Raw genomic sequence first — 17,621 nt, 5'->3', positions numbered from 1 at the left:
TTTCTTAATGTGCTTGCCAATGCATGAAACACAAAGAGGGGCATTCAAGCATGTCAAGGTATAGTGTAGGAAAATCCAGATGGTATGGAAGTTAAAGACTGACATTTCTCCCCCTTGGTTTCTTTACCCACTCCATACCCCACTGTGCCTGGCTACAGTGGGAATATTTGTTAAAATAGAAACAGTAATAGACTTAAGAACAAATAACACAGTCTTAATATTGACATGTCTGAACATGACATTTCCAACTAGCAATGAGATTAGAGTACTTGTTACATAAAATACCAATTGTAAATACAAAACCCCTTTCAGCTAAAATGGTGTTTCTAGGTAGTATCAACTTTGAATTATGTATACTTTGCAGTGTGCTTGTAACCATAGTTTGGGGTTGTTGGTTGGCAAGTACTCAGGAATGTGCAACTAACTTGTAGTTGACTTCTCCACAGGGCCAAAAACATATCCCCGAGCATTAGCAGCTCAGGTTTGACTGCTCCATGTTGACATACCCACATCCCTCTTCTGTGCCGCCCATTTGACTGTCTCCAGGTTCAATTCCCATCATCCACAATTCTGAAAGCCTAAACCTTTCGTATCTTGGGTGTTAACAAATCTCAAGGTAGCTGTACTTCCAGAAGAAGAGGTCCACAAGGATGGCATGCAAGTCTAAAAATACACTATTTTAAATGGGCTCGCATTTAACTATAGCATCAGGTTAGCTCAAGAGTAGGGTTTTCTCCTTGTATTGTTAACTCCCCAAAGGTTTCAGAGTTTGAGGCTTTTTGCATTTCAAGGTTTTGGATTTAGATGTGCTCAACCCGTAACTCAAGCTGCCTGGTATTCGTGTAAATTATTGGAACAGTGCAGGCTAGGCATGGGCAAAAGGAAGATGTAAGAATGTCTCCTTAACCAGCCTACGTATCGGAACGCCAGGGGACAGAGCTGTGATGAGTTCCGACTGAAGATCTGTTATTTCATGAGGTAAACACACTCACAGATTTCACTTCTCATAGCCTTGGGTTTTGGAATTGTCAATGAGTCTTGTTTTGTTCTAAGCAGCCTGCACTCTATTGGTTCTTCTCTGTTCCTGGTGGGCAGGATACAATTTACCTTAGAAACTAGAGATCCAAGTAGAGAGTAAAACCAGCTCACGGATCCGATGGATTCAGTGTTTTAAGTCCGTCATTGTATACACTGCCATGAATTGGGGTGGGGGCTCCCCTCAGCTGTGCTCTGTAGGAAGTCAGGAAGAAGTTGAGGTTTGCGGGATCGTGGTCCTTGATGGAAGGGCATACAGCAAGGATGGAAACGCCTAAGATAGGATTGCTGGAGTCGTGACCTAAAAACGTGGAACTGGGATCATTGTTTTGTTCAGCTTATAAAATGGTACGTTAGTCTCCAAATGAAATCTTCCAGCTGCTGAAAGTCCTTTATATACCTTTCAGGTACTGGATTCTGAAATTTCCTGCAGAGTTTAATTTGGATCTTGGTTTGATCCGTATGACTGAGGAGTTCCGGGACGTCGCTAGTCAACTAGGCTATGAGAAGCACGTCAGCCTCATGGACATATCCAGCGTGTAAGGCCAGCAAGTCCTTTGATCTTCATGGGTTCCTTGCTATAGGAAGGGCTGGTGATGGCCTTGCTTGCCTGGAATCTATATTGTTCTAGAAGGAAGTTCCTTCTTTGAAGACAGCCTGGCAACAGTGGACACAGCTGCCTATCTCTCCATACATACAATCTATCTCTCCAATCTGCAGTTTGCTTATGAAATGGGATGGCACCTTTATGGGATTATTCTGCTTTTGAAAAGTCCACAGGAGAGCACATGAAAACATTTGGCACATAATGGATGCCAAGTGCTTAGTTCCTGACCTGAATTTAGTCAGGGTCTCCCAGGAGCCCATCAGCAAACAGTCTTGGGTCCTGACTGAGCCTGTTGAATTGGAATCTATACCTTAATAAGATCCCTATGTGATTCCTATTCTCATTCAAGTCCGAGGAGCTCTGTACCCCAGTACTGCAGAGGCTCGCCTGAGCCTACGCAAATGCTAACCATAGTTGTGTCCTGGCTGGATATTGCATTAGGGACTTAATACTAATTAGACTCGTTTGTAATACAGACAAGCTAACTTTGCTCAGGGAAAGCTTTCTCATGACCCTAGGTGTGGTTGTCTATATTACAACTGTATATTCTGTCCTACACTGGCCTGACATTCATTATGTAGCCTCGGCGGTCCTGAACTTGTGATGACTTTCCCATTTTGGCTTTCCAAGTGCTAAGATTACAGGTCTACATAAAATATACACATTCTGTGTCTTAAGCATTCTCTTTACCTGGAATGCCTCTTCAAGACTAATTGATAATAAATGACCCAGGATTCATCAGGGGGTGCTTCTTTACAATGCCTGTCATTCAGAGTCATTCCTAATAAATCAGTGTCTCTGGAAGTGAGATCCAGGCCTTTGTCATCATAATGAGTTTTTCAGATAATCCATGTGATACGCAAGTGTGATAACCACCACCATGGCTGTTTCCAGGTGCCCCGAATCACCATATTTATGCCAATAAACTTCTGAATTTATAGGTTTATCCCTGATCTCTTCTTTATATCTTAGACCTTGCTTGGTCACAAGGAATACATAGTAAGAGATTCACGATGGATCAGGACAAACCTACTCTGCCTAGAAAAAACAACTCCCAAGTCTGTGTTCTATTGGCAAAGGATGGGTGGTTTTCTCTTCAAATATGGAGGCCAGGGTGTGTATTTCACACAAGCTCCTGGCAGTAAACCAAGAGTTACAGTCAGTAGGTTAATATCTTCCACTGGGTGAAATGCGTTTTCAACACGCTGACCAGACTTGCTCTTCTTTCACAGTCCTTCCTATGACTGGATGAGGAGAGTCACACAGAGGAAAAAAGTATCGAAAAAGGGGAAGGCCTGTCTCTTATTTGACCATCTGGAGCCCATTGAATTGGCTGAGCACCTCACTTTTCTGGAGCATAAATCTTTTAGAAGGATTTCAGTAAGGAACTTGTTGGGTATTCTTCCAAGGGTAACATGCACCGTGCCAACTTTCCCAAGAGCTGTGTGTTCATGCTCCCAAGTGTTGGCAGCCTCTGCCACTGGGCTCTGTTGGAAATGTGCCCTCGATTCACAGGAACAATCTCTTTTAACCAAATATAAATATTATCCTGTCTTTAGTTTATGGCTCAGGGGCTATATTTCTGTCACTATGTTCAATGTCTCCTTTCATAGAATTAAAGCACAATTTTTCTAAATATTCAGCAGAGACTTAACCATTCATGGTTTATTTAGTTCGAGTGACCTCCTCCCAGGGAATAGTTTTGCTGAGATTTTTATTTATGGTGGTAGGGATTGGGAGTGAGTTAACTTATTTTGGTATCTATATAAATGCCTAACTATGAAAATAGGTTGAGAATTAAGAATTGTAGGCTTTGAGGAGATCTCAGCTTTAGATGACCTCTTTCCAGGAGACAGAAGTCCTGACTTAGATTTTCCTTTCTGCACATCTGTTGGGTCCTCATTCCTTTTCTATGTTCTTTTGCCCTCCCATTCTCCTTCCTTCCTCACCCACAGTCTCGTCAAGGCACCTCTTTGTTGCTATCCATTTCCTTACTGTGGTTCCAACAGCTGGTTACTTCGCTATTTCCTATGAGCTCAGGTGAAGTCACAAGTCATTCCCTTCCCAAGGAGCCTAACGTGAATCATACCATGGCTGGCAAACAAGAGGATTTTGACTAGAAACATGTTCCTCTCTCTCTCTCTCTCTCTCTCTGAACTTTACTTTATCTTTTCCTATCTCCCCTTTGTTTTCTTGAAATACTAGGAACCTATTCTTATTTGAGAATATGATATTCCATCCAATTTCTGTTCTTTAGTGTTGTGTGCCATTGTATCCTAAATACACTTGTTCTTTGGTGCCACTGGTAGAACTGAAAATCGAAAACCTTAGCTCTGTCTGGGAGATACTGGTCATGTCTGCCTCAATATTACCAGGATAATGGCCTAGGTGAAGAGGTGAATGGCCTCACCTCAGTAGGTGAGGATGCGTACCGCCAACGCTGGTGACCTGGGTTCAGAAGTCTGGAATTCTCTGAATTTCCCCCTCTTCTTTCCTGTCTTCTAAGGCACTGTAGCTTGTGTGTTTGTGGGAGTACATTTTGAAATGTAGTAAAATTGCCCATTAAAGGAGCATAGGTTGAACTTGAAAGACTCCTTTATAAATGAATAATGGGGAAAAAATCACCATGTTGCTATGAAAGGCTAGCTCATGCCTTTTATCTAACTGTCTAACGTCTGGTTCTGTGAATGCTCTATTACAGTTCAGAATCTCTCATTCTTTCTTTGCCAGTTCACAGATTATCAGAGCTATGTCATTCACGGCTGCCTGGAGAATAACCCAACACTGGAGAGATCTATTGCTTTATTTAATGGGATCTCTAAGTGGGTCCAGTTGATGGTTCTTAGCAAACCAAGTCCTCAGCAAAGAGCAGAAGTCATCACAAAGTTCATCAATGTAGCACAGGTTCGTCTCGTCATAATCAGACTTGGGTTTGGGAATTCTGTATATTCATTAATTTTGTTGAGGGAAGTCATTGAGAACATTGGTGGTAACAATAAGAAAGAGAGCACTAGACAATTACACCATTAATAAATATCTAACAAACAAACCATGTTCCTCTTACATAACAAAATTGCTTTTAAACAACAATGTTAGAAGTATTTAAGTATATTTATGTGAAATGGCTGGTATTTTTTTTTTTAGAAAATTCAATTTTCATTTCATTGTAAAGTGATATATTTCCTCCCTAGATTCTTGTTATTAAAAATTGTGCTTGTATTCACCTGTAATCTAGGAAAATTCAAAACAATTTTTAAAAATCCTTACCAAGTACTGGTGTCAACATTTTTTTCCAGAAACTCCTTCAACTAAAGAATTTTAACACCTTAATGGCAGTGGTTGGCGGCCTTAGTCACAGTTCTATTTCCCGACTCAAAGAGACCCATTCTCACCTCTCTTCAGAAGTTACAAAGGTACCGTGGAATTGGTCTGAGATCTGAGTTAACATTGTAGATTGTTGAGATATATTCTGATATGTTTTTCTCTTAAGTCAATGCAAAGTTACACACAGGGAACAAAATAAGAAGGGAATAGCCCCACTGACCGAGTCCTCCCATAAAACCAGATTGCTGCTGGCGGTAAGTGTTATAATTAGAATGTTCTTGCCAGGCTGGTGAGATACCGCCAACGCTGGTGACCTGGGTTTGATCCTGGAACCTACATGGTGGAGGGAAAAAACATATTCCCAACAATTATCTTCTGATTTGCTTACATATGCTGAGCCATGTACATCCCTTCCCCAGTAAATAAATAATGCAAAATGGAAAAGTACTAACCAAAGATGAATATATTGTAAATATCATCAAACATTTGTTTTGTACTTGCTATGTGATTGGCACTCTGTTAATGTGGAAGACACCAGATGAATAAGCTAAGTGCCCGGTGCTTCTGCAGTGAGTTCACTGGTGCGTGGTACTCACAACACTGTGGCACATGGGAGATGCAAAGGAAAGGCAAGGAGAAGGTCTTATGTAGAAATCTTCAGCCTCATAACTGAGTTGCCACAAACAAAAGCATATGCCTTTAAAAGCCAGTTCACAAATCAATATTCTCTGTGCCATTTACTCACAGACCAAGTCAAATAACCTTCTTACTGAGCAGAAAGGAACATCTCCCTTATATTAACACTTGGCTACCATAGGAGGAGGGTATGTTCTGTTTTGTCTTAAAGAAGGTGAAGATGGAGACCATTTAAATTGTTTAAATACTAAAGCAATCTATTGATTGATTACCCTGGCAGTCCAGTGGCACGGTGAACTCCAGGTATGGACTTACCAGAGTCTGGCTGAATTGCTTACCTTCTGAATAACAAGGACTTATCTATAGGTGCCTTTGTTCTGGTTTGTTTGTTTGGTATTATTTGCTTGCTTGGCTTATTAGCCTGCCTTCTGTCCTGACTGGACTTTGGGGAACTACTCTTATCCATGAAAGACTTCTCATTTTCACTCTCCCTTCATTAATTAAAGACCTTTTTCGGCATATACCTCACCATCTCAGGTCATATGATGGTTATCCTGAACCCATAACATTGAAAAATACAGTGTGTTGATTGGCTTAACCTTCTGTTCCTAAACTGTTTACAAACAAAATGGGTGGAATCCCCATGAGGTTAAAGCACAGACCATCCTAAGTCCTGGAGGGAGAAAGAGCTCATAGTCATGTGGGATGCTACTGGAAAGGGGATTTATCATAAAGCCTAGTTATTGTACACTAACCAGCAGAGAGTATCCAAATAAACACAGATGAATAACCTCAAGAAGCACCATTTGGCCTCAAACTCGGCCCTCATTCCAAGTATAATGGGACCACTATGGGTTCTATTTTTTCCTTAAGCTTCGCACTAAATGCCAAATAAAAGGCAAAAAGAAAATTTAAGTTATATAAAATAAAAAGCTTGAGTTTTCAATTTTACTATATCCTTTAAAAATTACATATTAGAGGGACGGAAAGACAGCTCAGCTGTTAAGAGCTCTGTTGACCTTCCAGACGATGTGGATTTGATTTCTAGTAACTGCGCAGTGGCTCACAACGGTCTGTATTCCAGTCCGAGGGATCTGACAGCCTTTTCTAATATCTACAGAGCCCAGGCCAGGCATACATGTGCTGCACACACATACAAACAGACAGAGCACGCATATACATAAAGTCATAACACACACACATACATGCAAGCACACACACACACACACACACACACACACACACACACACACACACACACACATTTAAACTCTTTCTTGTGTAGGAAAAGAAACTGACAGATCAGTTTTAGTTAATGTGGAGTCTAAACCTCCAGCTCAGCAAAACTTTTCCTATCCGATTCCTATCCAGATCAACCTTCAAGTGACATGTACAATGCAACTTTCTTGGGAACATGAGGGCATTGTAAAATACTGCACGCTTGCCTTTGTGAATTGTACTTTCTCATGGCTTTCAGAATTCTAAGCATGTGTGATGCCATTTAGTAGCACACAGGTAAGCAGAGACACAAGCCATTTCTGTGCTGCTGAGAGACGGAGCACGTTGTCCAAGTGAGAGCCAGGCCCAGTTCACTTTCTCATTGTCTTCCTGTTGGTTAATAGTTTTCTGTATCAACCTTCATTCAGCCGATATCCCTCCCCTCAGCTGAGCCATTCCAAGCCACATATTCCAGAATCTGGGAGTGGACAGGGGAGAAAGTTGTTGTTTGCAAATTCTGCTTTTCCATCTCTTCCCAGAACTGGAATGAAATGACCGAGTTGGTCTCCTCCAATGGCAATTATTGCAATTACCGCAAGGCCTTTGCTGACTGTGATGGCTTCAAAATCCCCATCCTTGGCGTGCACTTGAAAGACTTGATAGCGGTCCATGTCATTTTCCCAGACTGGATGGAAGAGAACAAAGTGAACATTGTGAAAATGCACCAGCTTTCCGTTACCCTAAGTGAACTGGTCTCCCTGCAGAACGCCTCTCACCACTTGGAACCAAACATGGATTTGATCAACCTACTCACAGTGAGTCCCAGGCCCAGTGTGTGCTGAACAGCACATCTGTCCTACTCACAGTGAGTCCCAGGGCCTGTGTGTGCTGAACAGCACATCTGTCCTACTCACAGTGAGTCCCAGGGCCTGTGTGTGCTGAACAGTACTTCTGTCCCTAATATCCAGTGCCATAGAAAGAGACATTGTGACAATTCACTTTGGGGAAAACAGGACATGATAATAAGGAGTTTAGTCTCAAAGGATGAGGAAAATGGAAACTTAACACCCATCGGGAGCACACTGTAACACTGTAGCCTTGTAGAAGTGCATTTTCCTTCTTTTGAAGGAACCTAGTCTCTGCCCACATAAGCCCCTCCTATGGTCTTTACTCCCTAGGAGCTGCTTTAGCCCTTTGCCCTCTTTCATCACACTTGGCCAGCTTTCAGCCCCTTTCTTATGTCCTCTGCTTCTCTTTTGAATGAGAATTCAAAGACTCCATCTTTATTCTTAATTTAAAGCTTCGTTTTGTAATTTTTATTATATTTATTTTTTACATATACATTTAAATTATTACACACAAATAAGATAATTTGAAACATTTTATTTTGTATTATATGTATGTGGCATAGGGAGAGGGAAAGAGAGAGCGTGGAAGAGAGAGAGGGAGGGGAGGAGGGAGGGAGAGAAAGAGAACTTCAAGAAGTTGTTTTTCGTTTTTCCACCTGTATATAGATTCAAGGCTGGAACTCAGGTTGCTAAGTGTGTGCAACCTTTGCCTGCTGAGCCTTCTTGCTGATACCTTCTTGCCTTTTGCTTTTGTTTAGTTCAGTTTGGGTTTGTTTTCAGTTTTTTTTTTTTCCTTGTTTGATTTACACTGGATCTTTCAGTTTAGCACAGGCTAGTCTTGAACATGTGTTCCCCCCGGCCTTAGTCTCTCAAGTGCTAGGATTCTATCTGTGGGCCATCATGTGCCACTTTGTAAAGATTTTTGTCCTTCTTTGTCTTTGTCTTTGTTCTTTGTCTTTGTCTTCTGTCCCGTGTCACCCTTGGGCTTTACATTTTCCTTCACCGAAGAAGGCATTGCTCAGCATTACAGTAACATCTCTCCCTCTCTGTGTGCTTTAATTACCATGCCCAGCACCTGGCCCAGTTAAGAACTCAAAAGAGATGGCAAAGGCTGTGTTTAGAAGTTATGAGTGTCAAATAAGAGCTGTTCACCCACCACCTCTCTAAGTGTTATGTGCTGGTTTATCTTGGCACTGGTGGCAGGCTGTTTAGATGGTCTTCAGGTCTAGAGTTTTTAGACACAAGAGTGGATAGAAGAAGACATTTGTGTGTGTGTGTGAGGAGGAAGCAAGATAAACAAATTCTCCTACCCTTGCTTAAACAAGTGAAGGTATAACTTCTCTGTTCGGGTTCCTAACCATGGAGACTCTGAGACCTGGCTGCCATGATGAGCTGATGTTTTCTTTCTATGGCCATGGAAAATGAAAGCAATGAGTCCCCTTAAGTTGTGACAGCTGACATGGCGCAGGACTGCTGCATTGGAATAGGCTCTGGTTCCCAGCCTTCAGGTACACTGTCCCCAGAGCAAGTCATTGTTATCAAAGGACATGCCCCTGAGTAGAGTGATAGCATGCGCTGTACTCTTAGGTATAAAGTTGAAGTGGCTAACACATAGGCCTCTTGGGTTTGTGTGATTAAACAATAAATAAAAAGATATTCTCCACTGGGGAACCACCTCACAATAATTCAGGCACCTGCATTGATTAATGATTTGCCATGTAAATAAGTTTCCATGAATCAGTGCTCAGAGTTGTAGCCACAAGCAGACACAAACCACAGGACAGACAGGTGATGTCTGAAGAGAAGTGCCAGGATGAACCCTCAGTTTCAAGTGTCTGTATCCAGGCTGCATTCTTAGCCATGAGTAGAACTTCATGAGGCCAGTGAGGCCGGTGCCTACATTTCGGCCGCATCTCAAACACCTAAAAGACTATGATAAAGTAGGGAAATTAAGTTTGAGTTTTAAGTGGACCAAGAAGGAAAAGGTCTGTCCATGAAATGATGCTTGCCCAGCATGCATAAGGCCTTGGTTCAATCTCCAAACAAAGAAACAAACAAAAACAAGAAGCAAAACCTGAAAGCAACATCATCAAAAAAGTGTTTCAGAAAAGTCTGAAAAGTTTTAATGAAAGTTCAATGGTACAAATAGAAACTTGAATTTTAAAATTAAAGCGAAGAAACAAGTCCTTTTGGCTAGGAAAAATGAAAGAGAAGAAATGACGGCAGAGGGACACAGAGGGAGCAGGTAGAAGCTTCTTAGCGCCATCCTTAAGCGCAGTGCTGTGTATCCCAGAGTGCTGGCATGGATCCTCCATGGAAAGTCTTGATCTGAGCCTTGCCCCTGTGCTAATCAGTCCTGATTCTGCCTTTTTCATAATGCTTCTGTGCTCATTTATGAGGTGTCAATTTGTATGATTCTAGAAATACAGACTGGCAAAGCCAGGAAGGTCAGGAAGCATTTCTGTGGTATTAGCCATGGCCCACCGACTCCCCCGCATAAGACAGGCCTGCAGAGGAGTCATGACTCCTTAGCCACTTTCTACTTACATCTACTATCTTCTTCTCTCCCCACAATCGAGGAGACTTTCTGTTAGTGACAAAGTCACATGCATTGTTTTCTGACCTCTGGGACGGTACCATCCTCAACCTGAGCCGCGAGGAAGCTTATGTGCTCACTAGAGTCTAGCGTCCACTGCATGAAGCACGTATGTGTTTGGATCAGGACCACACCACTGCAGCTGTCTGAGGTAGGAGAGCGAGTGTTCTCCAAGTCAAAATTTTGCCTGAAATGACTGTGTTCTTTAGTGACCAATATGTGCTTTGGAACACTGAAAAACAGAAAGTGAGAACTCACGCTAATGAACAATTATTAAACACCTATTCTGTGCCTCAGGCTGCCTACAAGGGCTGGGACTTTCCATGATCACCGACTCACACGGCCCTTTCCCATCTACCTCCCTGGTCAATTCTCACATGGACCCTGTAATGAATCCTAGGGAAATAAAAACAGAACATGTCACATCACCTCTGTCCCTCCTTTCTCAAAAAAATGAAGGAACTGAGATTTACAAATGTCCCCAAAGCCTAAAAATGGCAAACTTCTGATACAAGGTTGGGAAACTTTCTCCCTGGGGTGAAGTATTAGTCAGCTTCTGTCACTATAACAAATTCCTGGTATAAATCAATTTATTGAAAGAAAGGGCTTATTTTGGCTCGGCCTGTTACCATTTGGCCTCTTTGCACTGGTCTTGTGGTAAGGCTGTTTATCAGCGGGGTACCACATGGCAAAGCAAGATCACTCATTTCATGCCTGGGAAGTGGAAAGAGAGGAGTGCACCGCTGAGGTCCCACAGTTCCCTTGGAGGCATGCTCTCGTGATTTAAAGACCTTTCACTGGCCTTCACCTCTTAATGTCCCACCCCTCACAGTAATGCAGAGCCACTGAACAAGCTTTTAACATATGGGCCTTTGGGGGGATTTTAAGATGTAAATTAACATTGGATGATTGGCCTTGGGTGGACATTTGCTCTCTACCATGGGCATATATTACTAACATATAATTTTTTTTAGGTCACTAAAAATTAAACAATATTTTTCTCCAACTCTTTCTATGACTTATTAGAGAATAAAATTTATGAGGCAAAGACCATGTCACTTTCTCCATTGTGTCCTTTGTCCCTTTGAACAGCATGAGTAAGCGAAGAGGAGAGGAACATAGCATACAACTGCTGGGATTTAGATAGTCCTCCCTCTCACAAGAGATCTGAAGAAGGCATCTCCCCTTGAGATCCTGGCTCATATAATGGGGAGGTCTCAAAGCTGATGCCTCTGTTTCATGACATATGAAACAGACAAGTTCTTTTCATGGTATTTTTAGCCCCTATCAGTTACTTTTACCATTTTGAGCACATGCAAATAGCTGGAAAGCCCCTATGTTTTTACAGACTCCTTTTTTTTTTTTTTAAAGAAAATAGAGAGAAGAAAAAGGAGGAGGAGGAGGAAGAGAAAAAAGAAAGAAGACGACTTGCTAAATAAATGAGTGTAAATAATTTGGTGATCAAGTGTGTTTTATTTTATAATAAGCAAATCTTAACATGAAGGCTAACCCTAGAGCCATCTGTGCTGACAGGATTGGAGGGTAAATGCAGTAAACAATGGATCAGACTATTGCCCAGAACCATCGGAGGCAAATATGTGAGGCAAAAGCTGGTCATAATATTTAAAAGTGGGAAGTAGACAGGAAAGGTCCTTTGGTCTCCACGGAGATTTGAGAGAGGAAACAGGGTTGTGAGTGGCAAGGCAGAAGTGGTAGTGGCTCCAGGGACAGTTTTCTATTCACAAATAAGCACCATTACATGTGGCTGCTGCAATGCATAGATGCAAAGCATGCATCTGTGACCTAAGGAAAGCCAGTGGGAAGGATACATATTAGCTCACTTAAATCTCCATCGAGGTCCCTAGTGGAAGTTATTGATGATCAAGGAGAAATCAAGAAGCTTAACTGCTTACTTTGATAAGCATTGATAAGTAGAAAGAAGACATTTGGAGAAGACAAAATTATGTACATCACTGGGTCAGTTATATGCCCATCTGTCATGGGAAAATACCCAGCAAGGGTACTTGCAAGAGTATCTTGTGGACTTTGTAGAGGTTTTGGGCATTTCTTAACATCTTGGAGCTGCTATTGCATCATCCAAGGATGCTGGTACTTGGAGAAAGGTCAGGAGGAGGAGAACATGCTTGTCAATCAAAGCAAGAACTAAGTCGTGATAACAAGGAATTTGAAAGGAAGACTGCACCTGGCATTCTCTCTTTATTTATGGAAGAGCCTCCACGAAAGGCCTCTAATTGCAACTGAGGCAAAAAGGACAAATATACTTCCCCCTACCTGGAGATTTCTCTCTTTGTTGATTCTAGGCCCTAAAGAGTATGTAGTACCAACCATCATGGGTACCAATGTGTCCGTCAGTATCTCTTTTGTGTATGCTATTTCACTCTTAAATAATTGGCTAGTTCTTAGAGGCATTTTTTTTTTTGTGATACAAATGAATAATCTTTAGAGACAGTAAAGACATTGTTCATTCTTAGCAAGCAGGACTTTCAAAACCTGGTAAGATCTTGGGACTATTTTATAGCAAGTCAACTTTATTCATCTTAGGAAAGAACTTCAGGTTATAAAATCTTTGATTTAAATATGAAATACAGAGTGGCTGCTAGGACAGTGATGTGACTGACCTTTGGCACATATCATATGGTTGACAAAACACTTGTCAAATGAATGAATGCTTGGAGATTATATGGTGTCAACTTCATTTTCCAAGGAGTAATAACAAAAAAAAATTCTTGAAAACTATGATTTGTCTCTAGTTCTCTTTTTATCCCTTCTGTCTTTTCTTCTTTGCTCCATATTCACAAATGATGAAGATTTATTTTTAAACCAACTAAAACAACTTATAGGAATGTGTCGTGTCTGAAGGCCAGCAGCCCTTGACTGTGTTCATTGTTGATGAAGTGGTGTGATTCATCGATCCTCTCAGCATTGAAGGGCATGGGTGGGAGTTGTTCGGGTTTACTGTAAACCTCCTGCCTTGCTTTAGGTGAGTGGGGCACACATGACAGTGTTCACACATGATAGGGTTCACACATGATAGTGTTCACACATTGTATGTGCTCTCCAACCTCAGTGTGAGCGGTTGTCCCTGTCTGTACTTGCCTCCTTTTCCTCTAGTTTCTTCCAGCTCACAGCTACCTCCTGAGTCTTTCCTGATCTCATCAGTCTCCAGGGATCCCGGTGTGTAATAATCGTAATAAATACACATACATCGATAACAATCTCATAACATTCATCAGGCAGTCCTGTGTGCTGCCTCCTCGTGAAGTATCTTGAATGTATTCTTTCATTTGATCCTCATTAAAGTCGAGTTTGGTGGAGACTTGTATAGCTCTTCGCATTTTACAGATGCAGAATCTGAGTGCTGGAGCACAAATCACTTGTTCAGTGCACCAGAGTTCACCAATGGCAAACTCGGGTTTGAATGGTAGCCCCTCTGCTTTTTGAATTTACTCTTCTCTTTCCCAGAATAATTCCTGTAACATTTGGAGTAGGGTGGCTCACTTCATACTTAGCATACACTGATGTGAACACAGTTTGTTGTTGTTGTTGTTTATTTGTTTGAGTTCTGTTAACTGCCAGACTATTAAGGACAAAATGACTCTTGAACCACTTTCTATCCTTTGATACCACCAAGACTCTGAACGGTGCTACAAAAACAATAGAATCACGGCTTATATTTATCCTTTATTTCCATGGTCCTTTACTCAGGTCTTGTGCTACACATCTGTCCAGCCTCCACACTATAAAATTCTAGAATCTCTTATCTCTGTCTCATGACTGAACATTTAAGAGCTTTCCAACCAACACTGCAAGGGAATGGGGTCTGCTGTATTTTTCTTGATGCTCATGACCTCACCAGAATTAACTTTTTCTTTTCAAACTTTTATTTCTCACCTCTGAGTGCCACTGCATCTTTTTACTCTTTTACCCCCATCCAGATTACCGGGCATGAGACTTAAACATTCAATTTGAAAATATATATAAAGAAATGTGGTCAAAGCCAGACATGATGGCATACACCAGTAATCCCAGCACTCCTGGAGGCAGAGGCAGATTGCTATGAGTTCGAGGCCAGCCTGGTCTCCAAAGCGAGACAGAGAAACCCTGTCTAGAAACATGCCGCCACAAAAGAGAAAAGATATGTGGTCCATCATAATCACTCCTGTTTTCTAACTTTGCCACAGCTCTCTCTGGACCTCTACCACACAGAAGACGATATATATAAGCTGTCACTAGTGCTGGAACCTAGAAATTCCAAATCGGTATGTACTGTTTTTTTCTCAGTGTGAACACCTCTGTTTGCCATTCATAGTCACTGGTCATTTTGATGATGTTTTGTGTTCTAAAGACTGAAGAACTTTGAAGTCTGTATTAATCCCATTTGGTCAACGGGTCAACATATCCCCAAAGGGATAATTTCTTCACATCAAATGTTAAGGAAGAGGACAACTATCGTCCTTCTGCTGTTTTATTATTGATTTTTAAAAACCTTTTATATACCAAGAAAAAGTTTTCTTTCTGCTTAGGATCCTGCCTTAGATAAGGTTTATGTCAAGATCCCTTATACCTTTCCAGGCTTTATTAAAAATTAGTAAATAAACGGGTTCTAGAGGTGGCTCAGTGGTTAAGAGCAATTGCTGTTATTGCAGGGGGCAAGACTCAGTTGCACCCACATGATGCCTCACAACTACCTGTAACTGCGGCTGTAGGCGATTCAATGCCTTCTTTTGGTCTCCACACATAGGCACATTGATGCACACAGGTCCAAACACTCATACACACACATATAAAAATTAACTAAACAAAACAAACAAAAAAATCAAGAGGAACTGAACAAAGTACCCTCCATCCCCATAAAAGTAGTTCAACAAATTTTAAATCCATTTCAAAAATTATGTGACTAAGAGTGATTGAAGAAGACACTTAGCACTGACTTCTAGAGTCTACCTACACATGAAACACATACTTGCACAGATGTACACACACATGTATACACACAGAGCCATGGTGTATAAAGGGAAGGATGCAAAAGTTTAAGTATGTGCATGAATCTATCTAGATTGTATTATGTTGGTCTTGTTAGTAGCCCACCAGTGGCACCCTCCTCTACACTGTTTGAGCTTTGAATGAGTTATGGTCCCTCCTTGATTCCTCTTGCAAAAAATTTTCCCCAGTTCATATTAAATAAAGAGCCTCCTAGAATAGGTGTGCCTGTGTATATCAGTGAAAACACTGCCACTGTAGGAAAGCCCCAAAGAGGAGAGTACATAAACCACACCACAGCCTTGGCTGGGTTCCCAAGTGGGTTGTATATCCTGCTCGCATCATTCATTATTGCCACCTAATTCCCCACGCAGACAAAATTATTGTAATAACCTGTCAAGAAGTCCAAGGCTCCAGAGAGGACAGGGAGGCCCAAGAATTCACACAATAATAAAAAGTAATTAGCACATTAACCAAAATGAAAAGGTGAAAGAACAGGAACTCAGCAACAGGTTGGTTACGAGTTGCTGTATACATTCGGTGCAATAAAAACTAATAAAAACTATTTAAAATAGATACAATTAGATAACTTTTGTTTTGAGACAGGGTCTTGCTACAAAAACCTGGGCTGACCTCAAACTCTTGTTCTGCCTCAATCTTCCAGATGCTGGAATGACAGAAATGTGCTACCAAAGCTGATAACTTGATAACTGTAATCTGTGTGTGTGTGTATGTATGTATGTATGTATGTATGTATGTATGTATATATATCTGTATGTATGTAAAAGTCTATGGTACATTATCATGTAAACCTTTAGGAATGGTTTGGTGATATTTATATAGTTAGAGAATTTGGATGAGCTAGTTGGGTAGTTCAGGAGTACAATTTTTTTTCTACCTATTTAAAAGAATAGAATGTAGGCTGCTACTAAACAAAGTGCACTATCAGAATATGTTCTTAGACATGTGTGTTGGTGCACACTTAGAAGACTCACACTCGGGCTAAGGCAATGGAATTACACATTCCAGGGATACATAGCAAGGAACTTTGTCTCAGAATGCCCAGGTGAGGCATGTCTTTAGTTACTGATTAGATTCTATTAACAAAAGATACTGGTTTATAAATGTGTGAAGCTGGATATGATAGCCTCAGGGCAGAGAGGCAAGAGGATCTATACAAATTTGAGACCAGCCTGGTCTATGTTGTTTCATACCTACTGGGTGGACACTATCTCAAGTAAGAAAAAAACCAAAAAACTTAAGTCTTTACTGATATTTGTATATCTAATTTTCTCTCTTGGTGGATCAAGGTCCAGTTAATATTGAAAAATGTGTGTGTGTGTGTGTATGTGTTCTTTTAGCAGCCTACCTCCCCCACGACGCCTAATAAGCCTGTGGTGCCCCTGGAGTGGGCTTCAGGGGTAATACCAAAGCCAGACCCTACAATCATCAACAAACACATAAGGAAGTTGGTTGAGGTAAGTAATTAAAAGAGAATAAGCAAAGAGTTCTAGAAAGCCCTTTTCCCACTCCTGAATATTCTATGATTGTCCAGAAAGCAGATGATATCCATGAAAAGAGAACTTAGGCAATAGGATCAATCTAGGAACGATTGACACTCGTTGCTTCCTGCTTTGGCCCCAAGAGAATTTACCAGAAAGATCCTTTCTCTCTCTTGTCTATGTCTTATTTGCCCAGGTATTCTCAGGTCCTTTTGACTCCCCTCTTGGGCATTTGCCACCTCTGTCACTGCCATCAGCTTGAAGGACTTTGGGAATTAGAATTACAAATGGAAAACCCACATCAGATAAGGTGCTTACTTCAGAGCAGGAGACTGTCCTGTAAGTTGGATTGTTACACCTGCCACACATTATAAGGGTTTATGGCACAGCCACAGGATGTTACTGAGGACCAAAAAGTCCTCAATCTAAGTCAAGGCTCTTCCAAGGTTCTCCCTGTAGAAAGCAAAACAGATTTGGATGTGGTAGCTCACCCTTGTAACCCTAAGACTTGGGAGGCTGAGGAAGGAGAATTTGAGGCAACCAAAGCTACCAGATCTAGGACCCCATCTCAAAAACAAGTAAGCTAGGTGCTGGAACGTTTGTTCAGAAGTTAAAAGGACTCCCTGCTCTTTGCAGGCCTGAATTTGGTTCCCTGCAAGCACATTGAGTGGCTAATAACCAACTTTAAACCTTGCAAGGAGATCTAAGTGCACTATATGGCTTTGTGGACACCTGAATGTATGTGCATGAACATAGACACACAGGCATACATCCACTTTAAAAATAAAAATAAGCATTAAGCAAGCAAGCAAGTAAACAAACAAACAAAGAAACAGAAAATCTAAGCAAGCCAA

The 17,621-nt window shown here is 41.3% G+C and overlaps 1 protein-coding gene across 1 annotated transcript in view; it reads left to right on the top strand.

Annotated features, from left to right (window-relative positions):
• The window catches only part of Rasgrp3 (RAS guanyl releasing protein 3), a 35,586-nt gene that overhangs the window by 2,874 nt on the left and 15,091 nt on the right, over positions 1 to 17,621 (top strand). Inside the window, exons 3-10 of the mRNA XM_051167185.1 lie at positions 916 to 978; positions 1,443 to 1,574; positions 2,875 to 3,022; positions 4,373 to 4,546; positions 4,939 to 5,055; positions 7,360 to 7,635; positions 14,467 to 14,544; positions 16,627 to 16,743. Coding sequence (XP_051023142.1) covers positions 916 to 978; positions 1,443 to 1,574; positions 2,875 to 3,022; positions 4,373 to 4,546; positions 4,939 to 5,055; positions 7,360 to 7,635; positions 14,467 to 14,544; positions 16,627 to 16,743 — 1,105 coding nt within the window. The remainder of the gene's footprint in view (positions 1 to 915; positions 979 to 1,442; positions 1,575 to 2,874; positions 3,023 to 4,372; positions 4,547 to 4,938; positions 5,056 to 7,359; positions 7,636 to 14,466; positions 14,545 to 16,626; positions 16,744 to 17,621) is intronic.

The sequence above is a fragment of the Acomys russatus genome, chromosome 1 (genome assembly GCF_903995435.1).
Source record: "Acomys russatus chromosome 1, mAcoRus1.1, whole genome shotgun sequence".
Lineage (NCBI taxonomy): Eukaryota > Metazoa > Chordata > Mammalia > Rodentia > Muridae > Acomys > Acomys russatus.
Note: the sequence above shows the minus strand (reverse complement) of the source record. Positions and strands in the feature narration are given on the sequence as shown.